The sequence below is a fragment of the Nelusetta ayraudi genome, unplaced genomic scaffold, assembly GCF_046127955.1.
Source record: "Nelusetta ayraudi isolate G7.1 ecotype Tasmania unplaced genomic scaffold, CSIRO-AGI_Nayr_v1 ptg000004l, whole genome shotgun sequence".
In the NCBI taxonomy this organism is placed as follows: domain Eukaryota; kingdom Metazoa; phylum Chordata; class Actinopteri; order Tetraodontiformes; family Monacanthidae; genus Nelusetta; species Nelusetta ayraudi.
This window is the reverse complement of record NW_027466054.1, coordinates 1,165,463-1,188,900: the sequence shown is the minus strand read 5'-3', so window position 1 is coordinate 1,188,900 and position 23,438 is coordinate 1,165,463. Positions and strand designations below refer to the sequence as shown.

At 41.0% G+C, this 23,438-nt stretch overlaps 1 protein-coding gene across 2 annotated transcripts in view; it reads left to right on the top strand.

Annotated features, from left to right (window-relative positions):
• The window catches only part of LOC142899178 (alpha-1,6-mannosylglycoprotein 6-beta-N-acetylglucosaminyltransferase B-like), a 92,409-nt gene that overhangs the window by 52,643 nt on the left and 16,328 nt on the right, over positions 1-23,438 (top strand). For both annotated transcript variants that reach the window (XM_076042657.1, XM_076042666.1), the window contains 2 exons: positions 1,876-2,045; positions 22,550-22,681. In XM_076042657.1, coding sequence (XP_075898772.1) covers positions 1,876-2,045; positions 22,550-22,681 — 302 coding nt within the window. The remainder of the gene's footprint in view (positions 1-1,875; positions 2,046-22,549; positions 22,682-23,438) is intronic.

Here is a 23,438-nt window from a genome sequence, read left to right as displayed (position 1 = left end):
ATGCGATCACAAACGGCACGCTCGAGATGCATGTTAATGCTACGTGCGAACAGATGCTGTGAGATCCGTTCTCGTGATCCAATCCCCCAAAACAGTTACAAGTGACCAAGTGCAAACAGGGCAATAGTAACAAGGTTCTGGTGATTGTCCAGTTTTAGGGTCCTAGTCCGGCCTAATTTTAGCAATCAATATGTGGTTTCATCAACGTTCACAGGCTTGCAGCACCTCTCTCTCCATAAACCTGTGTATAAATGCCAATTATATGGAATTCAATTGACCATCATTCTCACTGTGATATTTTTCCCCCTCTCCTGTTAAGTGGCACTACTGTGCTGCTGCCAGTATATGCAACTTGCCTCCTTCTGCCTCTATGTCTGTGTGGCTGCCAGTGTTTGTGCGATACACATTCACCAGCCACACAACCACAAACAAGCCAAGAGAGCGGATCGCACCGGCACCACCAGCTCTCACTCTTGCCATCTGCCACCCAAACTATAATTAAATTTCACTTATGAAGCAAAAGTTAATAAAGCGGGCTTATTAAATCGAGGGATTCTTCACACCAGCTGGAGTGTCAGCAGAACGCAACTCCGCTTCGTGCACATAATTCTCCAGTGTTTTTCATTAATTTCCCAGATTTTTGTGACTTGACCAAGAGTGGTGCTCATTCAATACGTAAAACCAAAAAAGGAGGATGAAAGTCTCCCATCAATGATCCCTTCAGTAAAAGTAAAAGTTTAAATCTGATGTCTTTTTTGCATTATTCTCATTCAGGAATTAGAGTGAAAGGGCAAACAGGTGCAGATGATATTGCATCATTCACAATATATTAATAGTAAGATTGGAAACATCTCTATAGACAAAGATTACAGAAATGACCTCTTACTAAAAACTCCATCTGTTTTGATCCTCGACACCCATCCATTCCATCCAGTCCATCATTCAAGCAACCTATGCAGGATCTGTGATGTGGTATGATGAAGTACTCTGCAGCACACTTGCAGTAAAATCGCTCGCCGGCCTCCGACTCAAACTACCAACTGCCAACTCCAGCCGGCCATAAGCTCATTATGCATGTTGCATGAAGGTGTTCACACTGTGTTAGTTAATCAGGATTACGCAGCAGTGCTACATTTGGACATGGCTGTGTGTAATCTGCTGTGAAAAGCAACATGATGCTCATTTCTCAGTTGGATGCACTCATTAGGAGGTTTGGTGGACATGCACCTTTTGAGTTGCATGAGAATGAAGTCTGTATAAAATATTGGGAATTATGCACGTCTGGTGTGTGTAGTTTTGCTTTTGAGTTGCAATTACGTGTGTATCTATAGGGTGCATATGAGAGGAGTGGGCCTGTAAAGTTATTAATGATGGATTTCAACATACGCTTTTCCATTGGAGCATGAGGGGATAATTCTTTTGGGGATTTCAAAGAATTACTTTTCAGTTTCCATAATTTTCTTTTGGAGGAGTCTGAAATTCTAATCATTCTAATCCTCTAACTCATTAAAAAAGTTTCCAGCGCACAAGCTTAACTTTGAAGGAGCTTAACTTCATACAGTGCGCATGCAATTGTGTTTTGTATTTGTATTTAAATAATTCAATGCAATCAAGATTAATTCAAAGTGATTTGTTTTGGATTGCAGCATCAATTGTATGTTTCACAAATAAGCTATATAAAATAAATATAATAAAGATTAATATAATATATTATTATATATAATATAATAATTTCAAATAAGACGTTTTTTTCAGTCTTCTGTTTCTGTCTTTGTCTTAATATATTTCTCTTTCTGCTCCTTGTTATATCCTTCAGGCGGTCCACATTAATTTCACTGGAGCCACATTATGCAATCTTCTTCTTCCCTCCTTCAGATTCTCATCCATGTGGGCTTCCTGACAGAAGAGTCTGGAGATGTTTTCAGCCCCAAGGTCCTCAAGGGGGGTCCCCTGGGAGAGATGGTCCAGTGGGCAGACATCCTCACCGCTCTCCATGTGTTGGGACATAACCTCAAGATCTCCATGTCTGTCAAAGAGCTGCAGGGGTGAGTAGAAATTTATCAAGAAGGAGATACTTAGGATGTTTGTTTTAATGGAGTTGTTCAAGGTATTGCCAAACTAACCAAGAGCCAGAGTCTGTCTTCTTTTCAAAAGACTTTGGAGTTATTGGATTGTGGATTTGATGAGTTTTGAGAACAATCACAAAGAAAGAATACATACATATGACTTTCTGCTGTTGCTCATGCTCATGTTTATGCTCTCCTTTCCTTTACTACAAAGATCAATTGAGATCCCAATAAAACCCATATGAATTTCTCTAAAAGGGTACATATTATTCTCACAGCTCAGTTTTTCATCCTGAGCTCCCCTGAGAAGGTTTAAATGACGTCATTGTCACAAAGTGGGAAAAAATGAATACTCCAAGTGTCTGTTTTGAGAGTCCCACAAATTTTTTTTTTTTTTCTTAAATGTGATTTTCTGTTTCATTCCAATTGTTTGGATGGAAACAAGACCCCAAACAGACAACCTTGAACAACTGAACGAGGGTTTCATTCCAAGAACTCAGTTCAATCGTACTGTTTCTGAAAGAGGTGAAGAACGGACATTTGACAGGCTAAAGAACATATTTTTATTAGAAAGCAAAAATAAAGTGGATTTTGCATAGCATGAAATCCAAGGTAAGAGGATCCTAACGTGCTGTTGATTTGTTTCTGCATTGATCTCTGATTGACCTGCTCAACAGTCCCTGTCTCAGCCACTGTGTTGATGCATCTTGGAATTCCTTGCATCAGCATGCGCACATGTTTCTGCTGACTGATATACACTGATACGTTCTGTAGGGGAGGAAATATCTAGACACAAATAGTAATATCTCCCCATTACGTATTCCGTTGTTCCGGTGTCAAGGTGAGGATTTCGAAGTAAAGTACATAATAATTAATTTAATCTGACTCCATTTGATAATAACTTTACTTTTATATATCGATTGAGAGAAAGACTTGATTAATGATTAAGAATATAGACTCAATAATAATTCTAGTGATCTGACATTAGTCTTCAGTTCAGGGATGGCTTATATACATTAACAAAACTATTCAGTTTGTTCATTAAACATGGAAGAATAGCCTGATGTCTGGGTTGGAGTATTCAGAGGTTATCGAACATGATACCCAATCTTATCTGACCAACTCAGAGGTTAAGGGTTTGAATAATGTCCAGCAAAACTTACCATATAACTAAGATCATTTGGGATTCTGATTAATCCCTATCTTAGTTCAGTGATGGCAGATATTGACAATTCATTCAGTGACCTTCTTAACATAGAAGAACAGCCCAGACATCTAGGTTGAGATGTTCAGAGGTTTATATCATCTAACTCAATAGTTAGAAAAACATGACACTCAATCTTTTCTATTCAACTCAGAGGTAAAGAGTACAAGCATTACTTGGATAAATTTAACTGAAGACTAAATCAACATCTAATGTCAGATTGTTCTCCACATAGAACAAAAGTCTCAACAAGTTGATATTGAGGGGAAATGGATAACATACCAGTTTATTGCGATGTCCAGACTAAAAATGCAGCAAAAATGTAACAGACCGGTTGTGTAAAAATGGTGATAAGCAAATCAAGAAGACAAAGAAAAAGAAGAAGAAGAAAACAGAACAAGAGAGATCCAAATAAAGAGAGAGAGGGAGTCAAAGTAAAAGAGGAGAGTCCAAGAAAAAGAGAGAAAAAAAAGAGTCCTCAAGATTCTTGCTCTTTCCCTTAAATATCCTCCCAGAACAGAGACATTGCATATTCACAATCACAAACCCAAAGAGATACCTTTTGGCTCTCGGGGGTTCCTTTCCCGCGACATGTAAATTACGTTAGCTAATTACAATAGGTGAAATTAACACAGTTGTAACCCCCGTCTGGGAAGAACTTCCATTGAAAAAGAAAACACTTCAGGATGTGGATTTGACTGTCTTACAGTACACACACACACGCACACAAACACTCACACAGAATGTGTAGTGGTTGGATGTAAATCGTCCCAGGTGGACGAGTCCCCTCCGGATTGTTCTGTCCAGACTTTCAAATAGCTACTTCATAGCCAAGACTGAATAAATCAGACAGGTTGTCAAGCTCCCCACAGACAGATGATGGTTTGCGTTGAACTATAAGCTTATATGAATAGTTATGAGGCCGAGGAGGAAACTGAATCATGCCGCAATATGGCTGATACCTTTTGTTCAGCCTGGACTGGGCTTGTCGTCTTTGTCTTCCCGCTCCTGTTGATCACCGTGATGACACATGTATGGTGAATCGATCAATATAATGATGTCTGCAGAGAACTCACTCCACTCTTTCACACCATGCAGCCGTCTGTGCCAAGCCTAACAAATCATAATGGCACTTTATTGACCCTCAGCCCCTGGCAATTTTTCTCTGGTCATGTAACACCAGTGCAGACAAAACGGGAGAGAGCCGCAAACGTTGAACCTCCTGACTTTAAAGATCGACAAGGGTGACATCAGTTGTCGGACTGGAAAACAGATTTGCACTTTGTTCAAGTGTCATGAGAGTCCCATTTAAAAAGTAGATTTCTAACATCTGAATTGATTTATTTATTTATTCATCCACTGTCCTCTGGGCAAACAGATTATCATTCCGGATTTTATTTTTTTGCAGGCACATAAAATTTGCTCTGAGCACTGGTTCAAGAAAAAACAAAACCTTATGTAGAAGTTGTGTAACTCTCCAATGCAACATTTACTGAAGCATTAAAGCAGGCATTGCAGATGTGACTTTTTGCAATATACCAGTTAATAGCATCTTCTACACCTCTCTGTACAAACAAAATACTTGTTGCATTGTCAAATTAGTTACAGATCTAAGACTGTTTCTTTGAGTTTTGATTATCGTTTTTTTTAAAATTGTTACATTGAGCTACATTATTGTCTTCTACACTGTCTGCCATTATATGAATGCATTCTTATTATTATAATGAGGAAATGTGAGGAAAATGAATGAAAATCCAATGTCCTGGCATTCAGGCGATCAGAATATGAGATATGTTTGCAATATGTAGTTGTAGTTGTGGAGATATTCATGAGCAGATTTTAACATACAGGAGACAAATTTAAACGAACTACAACACATTTAGACATGACAAGACATTCAGACACAAATAGACAAAGACGAGAAACTGCGTGAAGATTTTGTAGTCGCTTCAGAGCAGTTTTTCAGTCTGTAGGGAGAAGGGATGGCTGGAGCTCCTAGAGTAGGTGGTGTCCATGTTGAGTCCAGAAGTTCTGCTCAGTTGCTCACTTCGTGGACTTGAGCACTGTTTTCTTGTGCCATTTTTATTGTAGTGAGTGCTGCCCTTTGTTTCAGCCTCGCACAGTATTCTTCATCCTTCCTGTTTGCACGGCAGGGAGCGTCTCTGTCGTTCAGAGACACTTGGTTTGTTTGTCGCCCGGTCACTCACTCGTCTTGAAGCACCTGCACGGTCCTCCTTCTGATGTGGGCGGCTGACACCTGACCAGGGCAGCTCCCTGGTCAGATCAGAGGTGTCACCATTCAAAAGGGGATGGTGACAACGATGAAGGTGTTCTGGTAACAATATGAATCCTACATAAAAAAAAAAAAAAAAAGTGTTATAACCATTATATATTATCAAATTTACCAACCTGTATGTGTGTGAGTTATGAATATGAAGTCTCCCAAATTATATTTCCAAGATATTTAAATTCTGCGCCAATGTCTTCTTCAGCCTGGTGCCGGACAGACTGTCATTGTCGTATTCATTCATTCAATTTTGGCCTCCACTTCACCTGCACACAGGGTCACGGCGGTGCTGCAGCCTCTCCCTGCTGTCTTGGGGTGAAGGCGGGGTTTCGTTCTGGACGAGTCACAAGTTCATCACAGGTCCAACACAGTGAGACAAACACTATCAAACTGACAATGTTCTCGCTGGGAGGCCGCAGTGCAAACACTGCAGTATATATTCTGGTAGCCTTATGTTTAAATTCCCCGATTGAAAGTTGAAGTTGAAGCCTTGTTTTTCACATTGAGATTCAGTTTCCCTGACAACAACCTTCAATTTCACTTTTATCAAAGTATTTTTATCCACCCGCTTCTGGATTCTTAATAGTTTTCAGTAGCATCCAGGTTTTTTTGTTCTCATTCTGTTTGTGCAGCATGTGTGTGCGTGCATGTGTGAGTGTCCTTCAAACACAGGTTGGGAAACATTTTGAACATTTCCCTTAAAGAAACAAAAAGACAAGACCCCGAAGTAACCAAGATGTAGAGACGCAGATACAAATTCAAAAGAAAAATTGAAAAAGCACATTGCTTTGCTGGCCGACACGGGTAAACGTACAAACACAGAAATGATGCAACACCGCAACAAAACAAACACTTGAATCACATGCAACAGAGCACTGCTGCAATTTCACAGAAATTATGCAGAAGTAATAACATACAAACCCGGGAGACCAATAGGAAAGAAACACAAAGCCAAATAACAAGTGCAAGAGAGAAACGTCACTATGAAACAAAGCAGAAGTGTGCCAGGTGACCAGAGGGCTCCAACTGAGACATCAGTTCCTGTTTAAGGACGTCAGCAGGATGCTGAGTAGATAGTCTGTCTACCTTTGGAGGTGGAATGAAAATGTGTGATTTATTGTCTTTTATAATCAATTTGCGACAGTCCTTTGAATCCTCACTGAAGTTAAAATATCCACTGTCTGACACAGATAATCAATTAGTTTGGAACATTCTTCCATCTGGTCCTCATATTGTTGATGCCTGCAATGCCACTTAAAATACACACGTTTCTACTGTGTCAAAATGTCCTTGGCAGTGGCAGTGTTCACTGTTTTTGAAAAATGGAGGCACAAAATGTTTTCACATGAGGCCAGTTGTCACCTTATTTGAGCTTATGCCTATATTTGGCAAAAACAATTTGCTCCTTTCTTCTTTTTTTAATGTTGTTTTAAAGTGTTGTGTTTAATTTGGAGTGAATGCAGTTTGACTGAATACCGCAGGTTTCTTTTTGTTTTACTTTCAAAACGCATTTAGATGAAAACACATACACGGGAGGAAAAATGTTCTTTGTGGAGTCTTACAGAGGGCAAATTAAAGTTACAGACTAAATCATTTGCTGTTAAAATTGCAGTAGTTTGTTTTGTGACACAAAACCCGTGAGTGCCCTTTGAGTAGAAATTCACATCTGAAGAAACAACCTGCTCTAATTTGCAAAAGAAAAAAAGTTTATATGCTTTTTTGAGGTGTTTTTGTTTTGTTTTGTTTTTGTTTTTTTGTCTTTATGGAATCACAGCCTAATGAGCAAAATGTTTTATGGAAACAGGTTGGACGTTTTAACTCTGGTGCTCAGCTCACATGACCTGTGCTGGTTGGGTCTTCCAGGATGTTTCCTGAGCAGGGAAACGTGGTTCTTATTATGATCTCATCCGTCTGGACAAATGAGTGCTCCTCTGCCTCATTCACCAAGCAAAATGCCCTTGGCGCTCCATCCATCCAATGACCTAACTTCACTTCACGTTCTCTCATTTATCAAATTTTTCAAAAGTTTGCTTTAAATGTACTTGGCTTTTTATGGAAAGACACTGTAGGATATTTCACTCTGTCTTTCATTGACCTGCTGGATTAAGTGATGCTTAAAAGGGGTTTGTTCAGGCTTGTTTGGAAAAGAGGACAGAAAGGGGATTACAGCAATGTGTTGAGTCAGCATTTGTGGGATTGGGATGGGAGCTCTTGTTCTTCGCATATGCACATAAAGGTTTTTAACACTGGATTATTTTCTGACTGATAAATCCGACCGCTTTGTTTTTGTTTTTTCCGTTGGTATCTGGATGGAAATTGAACAACCAAGTCATCTGGATCCAAAAAAAAACAAAACCCACAAAGCAGCACCAGGAACCTCCCTTCATTCAGGGCAGATTTTTGCACCCCTCCATTTTATTTTTTTATTATTATTTTTTTTTTGCTGAGTTTGCTTTGGTCCCAAGTTGATTGGAAAAGGGCAGAATTTGGTGTCAGATATATTGGTATGGTGACTGAGATGAATTACTGTAGAGGGGGAAGACAAAGGGCTTTGTTTTTTTCTTTTCAGACTCCAGTCAGGGTGCAGAATACTGAGAGCTTTTGCTTTAAAAAGGGCTGTTGAACACGATGTCCAGCATCTGTATTGCAAAGACATGAGCACAGCACAGCCAAACATAGACACAGATACACTGTGGATCATTACAGTCATACAATGAATGAATTATGTCTGGATCCGTACCTGGTATACTCATTAAAATAAATTATTTCATCTTTAGAATTCATACGTCGTCAATATCAGTGTCAATTATCACAGTTCCCAAAGCATGTGAACTCTCGGTTGCCGTAGGAATCAACCCCTGCTCCAGGTTGAAGTGACAGGTTATCAATCGCCACCTTAAAAATTCATAGAGAAGTGCGAGACCAAGCAGCATGTGAGATGTGCTGAGAATTTTGCTGTTCCACTAAACAATTCCTTTTAATTCTTTATATTAAATCAACATTTTAATCTGGACAGTTTTTGTAGTAGGAGGACACAAATGTACATAATGATAATAATAACTGATCGTACAACATATAACTCACCCACACTCGTCACCATGTCATGTTCATAAAGGGACCTTGCACATCATATCACCCAGATCAAAAACAAGAACTCTGCAAAAGATCTGTGAATGGTTTAGTTTTATTTCAACTGACTTTGGTTCGATTTGACTCAAACAAAAGTCTCTACATTTTGTTGCAGCATTCTGTGTCATAGGCAGGTCCATCCCTGATATGCTCAGTGTTCGGGGTTGGACTTGGGCAGTTAGATCACCCAATGATTCCCGGGAGCGGCACCAAATGCGGAGGACAAATTTTGCATCCTTAAGGAGGTGACAATCTGTGGGACTTTTAACTTTAACTTTAGAAATCACCTATTGCCACCTAAAGTTTGGCAAATGTCAAACCTCCTATCTGTTAAAGGTCTACATCACTCTGTGCTTCTCAGGAACTGACAACTGAAGACGTTTTAAATAATTGCTTTAGATTATACAACATAATCAAAGGTGTCAAAAAAGTATCGAAACATTCATCACTTCAAAACTGATGGCAGTCATATTCTATCAGGAAGTTATTCAGCAAAGCTTTTATTCAAATCAATGTATTTTTTTTGTCATTATCATTTTTATTTCATTTATTTATTTATTCTTACTGTTAAATACCATCAGTAGTAATGTCAATATATCATAGGTGGAGACACCATGTATCTTGCCCTAGATATTAGTCTCCTGACCAGGGAAGTTTGAGCTCTGTCTTACATCACTGACTCAATCCCCAAACTATAAACAAGGTCTTACCTTGAAGCCCTGCAAGCACATCAAAGCCATCTTACCTTGTACTCTTGCACCTTTATAGATATAAGATCTGTTTGCGGATGTGCAGTCTGCTGTTCTACAGATTGTTGCACAGGAATTTGAGCTTCACACGAGTTTCCGCTGTGGTATAAATCTAGTGCCTTGACCTACAAGTGGCTTGCATAACCCATGAAATTAATGAAAAAAGAGCTATCCACCGAGGTTATGTAATACCTTGTGAAATTGGATTGGACTTGAGACTCTCTTAGTAGTACTCTTGTTTCTTCCTCTGTATTTTGCCTTCTGTCTGATATATTTTAGAGTGGTCATTCTTACATTGCAGCTCTTTGGAGAGCACTTTACCCCTTCCACTGTTTCCCTTCAGTGTCTCCAGACTCTCTAATTTTCACTTTAGTCTCTCTCATATCTGTTTGATGTGTCCTGATCTTATTCAATGAAGCTGTATGCTGAGAAACACAGAAACACTGCATGTCTGATGGCTCTTCTCTTCAGGGGCTGTATGCAGAAACACAAATCTCTGTGTCATGTTGCATGATTTCAGCCAGCGAACTATTTATACATAAGCATGTTTTAGCCAGTGTGTGTCTTCCAATGTGAATGCAAGTGTCATTGAAATGTAGCCAGAGACATGGGGGGAAATTACGTCTTTATTCCTTGAAGACGTAATTCAACAGCTTTATTCTGCTGTCCGTCACTCGACCTGCTACACAGAACAATCTTTAAATGAATTATTGTACAAAGGAACTTGTACATGTATTCAGGAACTTGCATTTTAATTGACTCACTCCAAAACATTTTTCTGTACACATGCCAATATATCTTGTTTTATATGAATATAATGACGCCACAAATACATATTGAAAAGGTGCACAAATGTTCTTATGCATACGCCTGCTATTTGACATGTAGCTTTAACACTGCAGCTTTGTTCCCCTGGGCCATCTATGCACTTTATTATGTTCTCTGCTTCCATTTACGTAACATTACAGTCGTTTATTTATTTACGTTTCTCTTTTTTGAGAACCCATTTATAAATAAAAATAAAAGTTTGACTTACAGGCTGTGTGGAATATACAGTATGTACAAGGAAAAACTCAGAATATACTTTATCAACAGTCTGTTAAGGACTTGTGTTTTACTTTAGCAGCTTTGCAGCAGCCTCAGAGACTATCAGGGGTATTAAATAGCAGGGAGTGTCCTCTGTATGAGAAGCTTTTACTGGTGCTGAAGGAAATTAAGTACATAATATTTTTAACCGCCTTTTAATTTAGCCTCAAATTCACCTATTCTAACAAGGCTCATCCAGACTCTCTTCCTCCCACAACATAGATAGTGATTAACTGCCAATGAATAATCTGAGTCAAGAAGATCCATAGGGTTTACACAGGGTAGGATTTCCTTCTAGAGCAGTTTCATATGTAAGACAAGCTCAAAGGTGGGTGAATGTGGAAGTGGGTTGTATTTGCCTCTTTTATTCTGAGGTGTACCGCTTCTCTTTTTGTGACAGTTTATTTCATTTTTTCACTTTTTGCATCAGAAGCTCCGTTGCTCTCACTGCTTTTGCTCTTGCCTCATCAGGTCTCTTATCCCCCTGCCACGACTCCCACCTAGCTGACTCCCCTACCACCTTAGATCAATTGAGGAAAGCCTGTGGAGAGTGATGGCAGGCTGGGAATAAGCTGCCTCACTATAACTGTAGCGCAGAGAAGCCCAACAGTGCAGCACCACCCACAGGCACAGGCCTCTGTAAAACCCTGGTCCTGCCATGATCCGAAACAAGGAAGGCACTTTGCGGTTGGTCCACTCAGCTGTAGTGAGACAAGTACACTCAAAACACACACACACACACACACACACACACACACACACACACACACACACACACACACACACACACAAACATTCTAGTATTAACTGTGTCAATATTTTGGACATTTTTTGCAGTTTGTTGGACTGTTTAAATGTGCAATGTCCAATTTCTACCATTGTCAGTTGAACTAATAATAAAAAAAAATTGTACGTGAATCTTGGTGTTATTTATTTCGGGATAGAGTGACATCATGTGAAGTAACCTATCTGGGATACCTGAATTATATTGCTCTCCTGCAACTTTGCTGAAGTCAGACAATGACAGCAAGAAAAGTGGCTCCAACTCTTTGAACACCTACCATTATTGCAGGCTCACTAAGTAAAAATATTGGCTTGTGATTAAACTGCTTGCTGAATATTCTGCGGTGGCGGGAGAGAGAGAACATAACGGAAATGTGAAGAAAAATTGTAAAGGAAGTGTAATTCTCCTTTTGTGTGCTTTTTGTCATTGTCGAATTTTGTTTTTGTTTTGGCCGATTCCAGTTCTGTCCAAAAAGAAGAAGCAGTGCCCACTCACTGTAAAATGGTTTTAGTCCAAGAAGAAAGAAATAAGCAAACTGAAAAATCTCCACTAAATCACATCTTGGATTTACCTAAATTACCATACACAGTTAACGAAAAAAAGACACCTGTTGCCTCCTCCTAAGAAATGCGGAAGCTGTTTTTTTGTTGCACCTTTGCTTCCATTATAGCGCGACAACAGAGACCGAGAGTCTCTGAAGAGAGCCGTGTTTCTCTGCGTTTTATTTTTGCCTGCTCTGTAGTCTTGTCTTTTTCACACTAGAAAGTAAAGCTGAGCCATAAAGATAGAAAAAGGAAAAGGCAAGAAGGGCAGATTCAGTTGTCTGACTTTGTGACGAAAGGCTGAGGGAGGTCAACTTGCACCAGCTGCAGAGCCAGACCTGATCGCAATCACAAAGAGACGTGAGAGGAGAAGGAAATCGAGACAGACAGAAACGTTACAGCGTGTGTAATAGACAAGTGTGTGTGTGTGTGTGTGTGTGTGTGTTTGTGTGTGTGTGTGTGTGGGGGGGGGGGGGGGGGGGTATTTTAGGGAAGCAGGGTTGTTGGGTATTTACTCCCCTCTTAGAAGCAGGAATTCCAGCCCCAAACAAAATCTCCCGCCTTGGGAGCTGCGTCCCAGTTACACCAGAACTATCAGCCATTTATCGCTCTCCAAAATGAAAGATGTCACTTGGGGCTCACTGGAAATAAAGGAAATCCCATAAGGAGATTATTGTAAGGTGTTATTTTACGTCATCTAGTCATTCAAAACAAATTCAGTCATTCAAAATAAAATAAATGTTGAAATGAAACTAGCTTTTGCCATTATTTATCTTATAAAACTATTGCAGGACTTTTTTTGCAGACTGGTCGCCTGCTTTCATCCCTGACTTAAAAGAAGTAGTCATTTCCTTCTGACAATAATACATTTCATAATGGTTCTTAATTGGTTTGCAGTCAATGGGTAGAACCACAACTACATTTTAGAGTGGAGCACCTGCCGAGCAAGCACTTTGCATAATGTTTGCAGTCATGCATTAGAGGATAGAGTTGTGTCAGTAGCAACATTTTTTCCAGAACATGGTAGCATTTCCTCACTTATTCACACTATGTGATGTGCTTTTGGCTCCTGTACCTGCTGGGGCAGCTGGATCGCGGAGATTTCAACTCTCTCATAAAACCCAGCTGTGTTTGCAGTACATTCACCTCAGAGTGAATCTGTACAAAGGAAGATGTTGACTTCAGGAACTATAAATAGTTTTCCTCTCATCTACACTGTCGTTTGATCACTCACCTTGGCTTACCCTGGCCTTGCTTTTTATTTCCTCCAGCAAAAAGATGATCTCAAGCTAGCTCAGGCAAGTTTCTTTGTCTTTTTGGCAGGGTTCTACATATCGTATCAATTCAGACACACAGTTCTCTTCTCTAATAATAATACATTTTATTTGTATAGCTCTTCTCAAGGTACTCAAAGACACTTTACAGGCAGTCAATAAAAGAGAGCTCACGTTGAAACATTAAAAACATTGAACATTTAAAGCACAAACATGTCATGGGAGAGAGTTCCTACAACAGGGAGAGCGCTGCCCATTGGGGATGATGATCACAAGGTCAGATTCACGAGGTCAGATTACTCACAGTTCACTTCCAGCGTTTGCATACAGGACTTTATTTCATAAAGGCAGGATGGCTTTGAGGGTGGATGTGATGGTTTTGGTCGGGTGTGTAAAGTCGAGTGTCATCGGCATAGTAGTGAATGGTGTTGCAACACATGTATATGCTATATTATGTTATGTTGTGTTCAGAAAACAACAAACTGGATACAGTGGCAAAAGTGTAGTCCATTTATACACACTGGCTGCGTTTGAAGGCAAAGATGTGGACGAGTCTGGGCAGCTCCGTCCACGTGTCCGCTTGTGATAACTTCAGACATGTACACAGTATTCAACCAGCACTTCAACACCAGGAGCAAGGCATGTCCTGCCTGCTGTTTCACAGCAGCATCCTGATTGTGTTTCATTTCTTATTGAGTGCTGGTGGCAGCTTGGAAAGTGGATTTATTTGCTTTGAGAGAAAAATAATTTGCTCACCTACCAAAGTATCTATTTACGCAGCCGTGTCCTGCCATATGCGCTTCTGTGCCTGCTTGTGCATGCTGTGCATGGTGGAAGCATGTGTGTATGTACAGGTGCGATTGTTCAATTCCAAGTTGCAGCTAATCCACACAGTCTAATCTACTTGATTTAGTGGGATGAAAAGAAAAGCTGCTGATGAAGGAAATATAGGAGAGCAGAAATTGTCCTCTGGGACAAACGGGAGCCTGCGATATTAGCAACGCACGCACATTTGTATGCACATGTCCATGCATCAAGAGGTGTCCTGGTGAATTAGCATTCTTTCGGGAAGCCTTGGAGAATATAAAGCGTTCCCTCCTGTTAAAATTTTATTGAGCTCACTCCTTCCAGCTCGCATGGACGTGCAAACCTGCCTCTGAAATTGATATTCCCCATTCCGGTGCCCATTCTCACTACTCTCATCTCCTCAGTCTTTCAAGATTGATTTTTGTCTTCTTGACGACTTCTTTTTCTGATTATTTTATTTTAATGTATATTAATAAAAATGCAATACAAGTAAGTACTCTTTAAAAGAGAGAGGACCACTTTTAAATGAGCCCTAGTTTAATTTTTATCAGTAAAGACAAAATATGAAACTAACTATGTTTCTTGTTCTGTAGCATTTTTGATAATTGGATTATTGAAAAAATACCTCTCCTTCTTCCTGCGCTGTAAAAGACTTGTAGTTGTAACAGTGGGAGGGTGGGTGAGTGGGGGAAATGGGTGTTGTTCTGCTTGTGAGCCAGAAGCAGATGTCGAAAGAGGCCAGATTCCACATCTGTGTAGCAGCAGCGAGACCAGGTTGCGGTGGTTTGTCAACTTATCACCGCGTGTCAGATGTGCAGCTGTGATTTTAAACGCGGCTAATCGGCGTAAACAGCCGTGTGAAATCGGATCCAACCGTGTCTGCAGCTGTGACAGACACTGCGAGGCTTTTTGTTGCCAGTTAACCTCTCGGTGGATAAGATAAGAGAAAAAACCATCGCCTCCTCCATCTAATAGCGGCGCATGTCTGCCCATCGCACGTGCACGCTCTCTCTCTGCGTGTGCGCGCTGTTGTCTTCCCTCTCTGCCTGCCAGCTCGCAGCTCACTTGTCATTTCTATTACCTTTGCTCCACCATCATTCTCTCCATCTCCTTCCCCACGCGCCCCTAATTCCCCTCTTTGCGCCGGAGCTCCTCCGCTGAGAATTTTATTATCTTTGACAGGAGTGTTGATTTTTTTTTCTCCTTGCACTTCCTTTCATCTTTGGCATCCCCCCACTTTCCCTCGGCTGCACCCTCTATCCGTCTCTTCCCCTCTGTACGTTGGTATTTACGGTGCCTCGCAGCTTTCTTATCTGGTGCACCCTGTCTTGACTGATAACCAGGACCTGTCAGCTTCGCCCGGTACAGCTGCACATGTTTGTGAGTCCGCTGTCTCAAGGCTGCATACGTATGAGGGGTTTGAGAGATGCACGCAGGTTTTTATCCCCCCGTGTAAAGTAGGAAGGGTACACATGCGAGTTGAAGTGTTTCCCTGCATGCATATCATTATTTAATTAATCTCACCCAGTTTACGCTGACTCACAACCATGATGACTTTGTTCTGGATGGAACCTAATAGCCCGCGAGGCTTAAAGGACAGGAGTTGACTCACTGCTACTTGCCCTCAAATCACAGCAGAAGTATCTTGTGGTAAAGTTGACTTCACTCTCCTCATATGAGAGTGTTCACACACACACACACACACACACACACACACACACACACACCCTGCAGCTGCCCTGAGAGGATCAAGCTGGTGTTGCTCTTGCATTGCATTTTTCTAAAATAAACTTTCATTTCATGAAGATACAGCTTCTTTTTTTTTTTTTCAGGCGGAAACATTTTGATGTTTCCCCTTGCAACGATGAGGCAATCCTGATGACTGATGCACAGGCCGCAACTGTTTTTGTTACACTATATTGAATTGTTGGTGAGGCTTGTAAACATGTGTGCATTTCCCCCCTCAAGGTACATTTTGCTAAAACAGTCCCAAGGAACACTGAAGCTGTTTGATTTCACACCGTCTTGGCTGTATTATCTCGGCATTATCCTCAGATTAACAGTTTGTTTAAAAGTGGATGTTTTGGAGGCAGATTAAATTAGAATCTGATACATGACTTAAGTTAAGTCAGCATGTCATTTGTCTGGAATAATACCATTTTAACAATTCATTAATAAGATTAAATGGCAGCGCTATCTGCTTATGATAGTGTCAAACCACTTCACTTTGTCAAATGGCAACATTTTGCAAATACAGGCTGTCCAATACTTACTTGTAACAGAGAAACCAAATGTCTAGAGAAATAGATTAAAACTCCATTTAACCCCCAGAATATTGTTTACCAGTATTTAAACTTGGCATTTGATTATATGACAAGTTAGTTTGGCCAGTCAAAGTAAAAATCTGTGTTATATTATTGCAGATTTGTTTTACTTTTCTAAACCGTAAGATCAGATGCAACCATAGGAATGTCCAAAACTAGCTGCTCACAGTCTGTTTATATGAAGTTTTGGACCTCCTCCTGTTCGGTCTAGGATAGATGAAGGACACAAAGACACGCACCAACGCACCAACGCGCAAACGCAATGTAGTGCCTGTCAAAATCTTAGCTGCCTTTATCCTTCCCTCGCTGACCCCCAACCTGCCTGCTGTCAGCCAGAGGAGAGGGGCTGACTTTAGCTGACAACACTGATTAAAACACCCTTCAACTTTGTATTACACACACACAAACACACACATGCATGCACACAAACCAAAAAGAACAAAAAAAGAAGAAATTGGTAGATTATTCAATAGTGTGCGAATCCAAAGATATTATATTACATGTACGTGCATATATTATGATGGTGTATTTACCTTTTTTTTTTTTTTTTCCCCCCCTTGTCCGGACTGGCCATAATGACAAGCAGAAGTGTCTCTGAATGTCTATGATGGCTGACAGATTTTATTCTCAGAGGTAGATCTTGAGAGTGTGAGCCACATGGGTCGTTTCAGGAGCTACCTCTTCAGTGGTTTTATTATAATATTCTTGGTGACATTCTGGCCATGACCGGACTGAGGGAGGGATAGATAGGGGTAGATAGGGGGGTGAGAAGAAAGTAGAGAGGGGAAATGAGTGCGTGTGTGTGGGGGGGGATGATCAGAGGGATAGAGAGAGAGGAGTAGAGGAGGCAACTGGCAACAATATACAATTATTGTGTTAACAGAGAACAAAACAGATCGTAAATTTGCATAGCTAATTGTCAGATACGATGGTGTATTTACCAAAAACACACAGACACATACAGTATATAAATATACACAATATTTTTACACAAATATTCACAACATCTGTGTATATACAATATACACAAAGCAATACATTTGTGTTTGTGAGTGTGTGAATGGTACAGTGCTGGGAAAGTGTGAAATAAGTGAACTGTCAGCGTTAGGAATTCCCAGTGTTGGGAGAGCCAAGCAGATAGCAGGGTGAGCAGGTGAACACCAGCAGTGTTCATCTTCTGGTTGCAGGCTGGATCACTGAGCAAACACACAGATCTCAGCAAACTGGGAGGCAAAGTGTTGAACGTTGGACCGTCTCCATTTCATTATATGAATGAAAGTAAGCCAGTGTGTTGTGTCCTTCAGTGTTTACAAACCGGATAGCTGTAACTGCGAGACTAAACTGTTGCTCATAAAGTTGGAACATTATTTATAAATCTGTCTTTGATAACTCAGAAACAAATGTTGTGCATAAACTCATTTCATTATCTGGCAAATTGGGGCAGATGGTGTAATCACTGCTCCTGGTCAAAAGTGATGATGCATTTTTGAACGATTGAATGGATAGGAACATGAAAACAGTCATTGCTTTATCTTGCAAACTGAAGACTTTCTAGGATAACTGGTAGTGCATGACGTTAGGATTGAAGTTGTTAAAATGTTTTTTAATAACATTGTATTGGACCTATTGTGCCAAGAGCTGCAATTCAGCTAAGTGTGTGTAGTTTGCGGTTGCCTTGTGTCCAATTTCCTGTTTGTGCAGTGTAGTTTACTGTGTTTACAGTGGTGTCTGATCACCAGGAGGAAAGTGTGACTGTGCAAACCAAACAGTTGAACTTCACTTAATTGGTGACCACTGATAAAATGGAGCTAAATCACAGATTATCTTTATTATTCTTTAATTCTCAATGGTAACCACAAATCCTCAGTGCCAGTGAGTGAATAGTGTGGTATTGGATATACATAATAAATTATATATAAATATATATATAAATATAAATATATATATAAAATAATTCATGACAAAACAATGGGTGAAAAAGACAGTCACTAACTCTGCAGACACTTTGTTCCTGCTCAACTTTTGCTCCTTTTGTAGCTCATAATCACCCACTAACTTGCTGCTCAAGAGATCAATAAAGTCAATTGGCAGTGAACAATACAGACATATGACATAGTGGGGGGAAAAAAAGAAAAGAAAAAATCGTTAAATATTCTTCAGCAAAAAAAAAATCATCTGTACGATGCCAATGAACGAAGAATGATGAGCTCAGTTTTAAATTGATATTTATGGTTAAAATACATGATCTGCGATCTCTGCACAAACATGAATAAAAACTTCTTTTTTTTTTTAAATCAAAGTAAAGCCAGGATGTGGTCTCCATTTACTCACCCAAAGTCCTCAAAATCCATTCTGCATCTAAGTCCATGAATGAAACAAACAAAAACGAATAAAAGATTTTAGGTTTGAAACAGACTCTCATTAGTCTTTATAAAAAAAAACCTGGTTGCTGGTGTGCTTGCATTTGAGTTGAAACTGAGAATTTTTATAAACAGCCAGCAGTGCTGTTATCCTCTTGCCCTTGCTAATGAGCCGTATTTGCACTTAGTTACACTCCCCAAATCCTACACAGGAGACATAGGAATCATGCAGTGTAGCAACAAAAAGGCACGTTAGGTCTTTCTGCAATGTGTGTGTGTGTGTGTGTGTGTGTGTGTGTGTGTGTGAGCCTCTTGTTCTCTTCCTGAGGATGCTTGACTGCATGCCAGTCAGGAAGCAACAGAACCTCTGGTAATTGGGCTCCTGTGTGGCCCTGCATGGCTGTGGAATCTGTCCGGGATGGCTGCCACCGTACATCCGTCTGTGTCTGTGTGAATACTGCTAAATGTCTATTACCCATGTCATTGTCTAGAATGGCTCTTTCAGCATTTACAGTGATATATGTAATCAGTGAATAGCCTCTGGTGAGTGCTTTGTGTTGTTCCCGCTGCTCTTATTTCTATTCCAAAACGGGCGGCTTAACTGAGCGACTGACGGAAAATCAGCAACCAACCAAATGTATTAATGGTTTTTGTGAACTACATGAATGAAGCAAAATGTGCTCACTGTGCTCTTCCCTTGTTTGGATTTTGCTCGACTTGGAGTTGAGCTGATTGTCATAGTAACGTCTCTGCAGTGTGGGCCAGGCATAACTATTTGCCATCTTCCCCACCTGCTAGTGCAAGCACTGAGCAGCTGGCCTATGAATGTGTCATAGGAACTGGATACCGGACTGGAAATACGGCGGCACCAAATTTTCCCAGTGGCCACTTGAGCTACTGCAACAAAAAACAAATCCCAAAAAGCATTTTTCCCATAGACGGCAATACAAAAATAAAGACCTTTAAAATGGCTGTGACTTGAAACGCAATTCATTCAGTTCATCCAGGCCCATGAACATTCTGATGTCTTGTGTAGTAGCTGGTAATGGTGACTCAATAGGGTGTATTTTTCCCATCAAACATATGCAGGCATACTAAATAATACCACAGAAGCTTCGAAGCCATCATGGACTTTCTGAAAAGGCCTCTTTAACAGAGAGAGAGTTCTCCATTATGTATAATGATGGAGCCAGACATTGTACCGCTAATGGAAACAAGGCTAATGAGGAAGGCCACACTCCAGTCAGAGTGCACACTTGAAGTCCCATCACAAAGTTTCATCCTGTAGTGCAAAGCCTCAGACGGCACAGCGAGGGTTTGGTTTTGGAAGCTGCTTGATTACATTCCACATTCTCACCACTGGCTTTAGAAATTGACAGAATGAGGATCAAGATTTCTGCAGTTGGGTGGGTAGAGGCTCTACAGCAAAAAATCAGCTTCCTTTGAGCAGAGCAAACTGCAATCTCAAGGAAAATGTGGTTTAGGGCCCCTTATTTCCAACGCTGCCAGTCGCTCGTTTCTAGAAAAGAAAAAGAATAAAAGTCTTTGGGTACAGCCAATATTGTTCTTGAGAGAGGAGATGGGTGAGTTCAACACCACGATCCAGGAGCTCAAGTTTTACTCAGTGAAATTTCGCCAGTACCGAAGGATTGCTTCGTCAACTAGCTCCACGTTTGCAGAAGGAGAGAACAAATTACCGAGAGCCGATTGAGCCGGAACAGTGGCTAGCTACATGTCTGAGGTAAGGTATCAATTCAAGGCTAATATGCTCTCTGTAATTTGCTCTCTCCTTCTGCAAACGTAAAGCCAGTTGACGGAGCAGTCCTTCCAATTGTCCAACGGACATTCTGAAGTACTGGCGAAATTTCACTGGGAAAAATTTGAGCTCCTGGATGTCATCGACGTGCCAACATCATTTTGATTGGTCAGAGGTCCAGCCAATTGCCGTTTCACCTCCACAAAATATGACACAAGAGCGAAAAAATAACAGCTGCTTTTTCACTCCGTGGAAATTTGCTGCCGGTGTGGAAGGTTGCATTGACTTCAAGAGGTTTTCAAAAAAAAGCAAATTCTTCGCCTCGCAGATTTGCTCCCGGTGTGTAAGAACCTTAACCACGAGTGACTTTTCTTAAAGGTGCTGTTCAAAACTGTAAAAGCTTCCAAGCGGTCCTCCAGAAAAAAGTGAGCGGCCCTTGTGGCCAGGCACCACCTAACACTCGCGTGCAGAGAGTCAGATGACTCCTGATGAGCAGCGTAGCCGAGGAGATTCCAGAGTGAGACCAGCGACCGCGGGCCGAGAATTCACTGGGGGTATGAATTGCATTACCTTCTCCATTAGCTTTTGGAGCCGTCTGTCAACGAAGTCGGAGCGCAGGTCTGTTGGTGCGGCAGCGTCGACCTTCAATCGATCAGTGAAATGCAGCTGCGTGTGTGTCTGTGTGTGTCTGTGTACAGTCTTCTTGTAATCACAGCAGACTTTGGGGAGGAGGTTCAAGTGGTGTGTGTATCCACTGACAGACAGTGAGCTGTGCGGACACCACCACACACCAAACACTCTGGCAAGCATTCCTCTCTCTCTCTCTCTCTCTCTCTCTCTCTCTCTCTCTCCTCTCTCTCCCACACACACACACATACACACAAATGCAACCAGAATCCATCAGTTCATATCTCAGCTGATATTTTCTTCATCGCCATCCATGCACCATCTGTTGTTGTTGTTGCTACTGATGATGATAGTGATGGTGATGATGATGATGATGATGATGATGATGATGATGCTGTAAGGTACAGCAGCCAAATCATGACACATTCAGTTCTTTTCATCCTATTTGTTTGACTAGTGATTGGCCAGAAGCCTTCCCCACCGGGCAGGCACACCGCTGAGAGGCTTCAGAATTCCCTTTTTGATTGTCTCACATCAACCAAATGACTCTTCTGCTTTTTTTATTCAACTTTGGCTCAAAGCACTATTTATGGTTATAACTCCTTTTTTTTGTCTCTGTTGTCTCTCACTTAGCTGTGAGATAAAGGGGATGTGATCGCTTTCATTATTTCAGAGCGAAGATCCATTGACACGGCGTTGGAGGGGTTATTTTAGTTTCCTGACTTCAAATTAGTCTATTTTTCAGCTGCGCTCCATCTCTATCTTCACCGTCGACATCTTGACATCTTTGTTTTGCTTCTTTTCTCGAGGAAGCGATGAAACTGTTTCGGTATCAAGTTAAGAGTGACATCTCCGATTTTTCCTGTCGCTGTTTATATGTAGATGTTTCTGAAAATGATCAATGCCGTGTTTTGATCCTTCTGTGATGTGAATTGCACTCAGTAGTTTGGACTTTTGTTCCCTTTCGCTGAACAACGCAGCGATGGGGAGTGGGGAGATGGTTGTTTTTTGTGTGTTTTGTGGTTATACGGTGGTCAGTATTCAACATAGAAACCCTTCAAGGGAGAAGCTGAAGATTTTAGAGAAGTATTTCCATATTTACCAAATGGCAACAGGGAGAATTTTGAGCTAATTGACTGCGATCTCGTAACTGAACCCAACTGGTCTTTATAAGGCCTGAAATACAACACAGATGCAAACGACTTTTTTATCCAAAACTTTCAAACACTTGAAACATGATGTGAATGTGGCGAAGAGGAAATTAATCACACACCTGCAAAGATTGTTCCAGTGCAGTGATCGCACAAAGCCTGCAATTTTTTCGAGCACTTGGCTCTGCCTGAAACCCCCCACCGACCCTCTCCACCACCCTCTCTGCCCCTCCACCACCACCACCACTGCTCTCCTCATCTTTTGTGAAAATCGGATTGTTTTTGTTTCAGTTAATAATACATGGCAGCTGAGTGGAACCCAGCCAGCGAATCTTTCTTCCTCTCTCATTCTCTTGTGCTCATCCTCAACTCTCGCATTCTTTTTTTTGTGTGCGTGTTGCAGGTTTCTCGGCGTGCCCCCAGGCAGAGGCAGTTGTCCACTGACTGGCCCGCTGCCCTTTGACCTCATCTACACGGACTACCACGGCATGCAGCAGATGAAGCAGCACATGGGGCTCTCGCTGAAGAAACACAAGTAAGTATGTAGCATGTGTGTGTGTGTGTAGGTGTGTGTGTTGTTGTGTGTGTAGCTATGTTTATAACTATGCCCATGAGATATTTACCTCCGCACTTTTACATGCGTTCCTGGATTAATCCAGTACATCCTTGCTGTCACACCCTGTTTGCCATCATCTCTCTCATAAGATACACTTCATTTTCACTATATATTGAGTTGAGTGTGTATTAGCCTTTGTGTGATGAACACCTTCCTGCTGAGTCGCACTCACAATGATCAGCTCATCTGTTTGCAACACATTTACTGCCAAATCCTGTTTCGAAACCTGCCGTTGTAGATTATTTTTGTTTGTTTGTTTGTTTGTTTGTTTGTCTGCACTCACTTTAATGGAATGATTTAAAAGTGAAGGCGCACCGCAAAAACCAGTAGCAGACATCTGCTTTTCTATTTTTTTCAAATGATTGTAGCGTTCAAAAGAAAACAAGTAGAGAATTTCATTCCAACTAGGTTTCTAATGGCTTTTGGCACTGCTAAAAAGAAGGAACAACAGTGAAAGTAGGCCATGACAGCCAACAACTCAGGGAAGTAATACACAAAACAAGACTTTAGTGCCCCCGTGCATTCATAAAAAAAGAGGTTCCTTATTGCAGCTACAGAACCCCAGCAGAGCAGAGGGAGACAAGGCCTCATTATCTCCAGAGGTCTCCTGGTGTTGCCCCCGCACAAATACAAAAGAGTCAAAGTTGAGCTGCAGCCCCTGAAAAAAAAAAAAAAG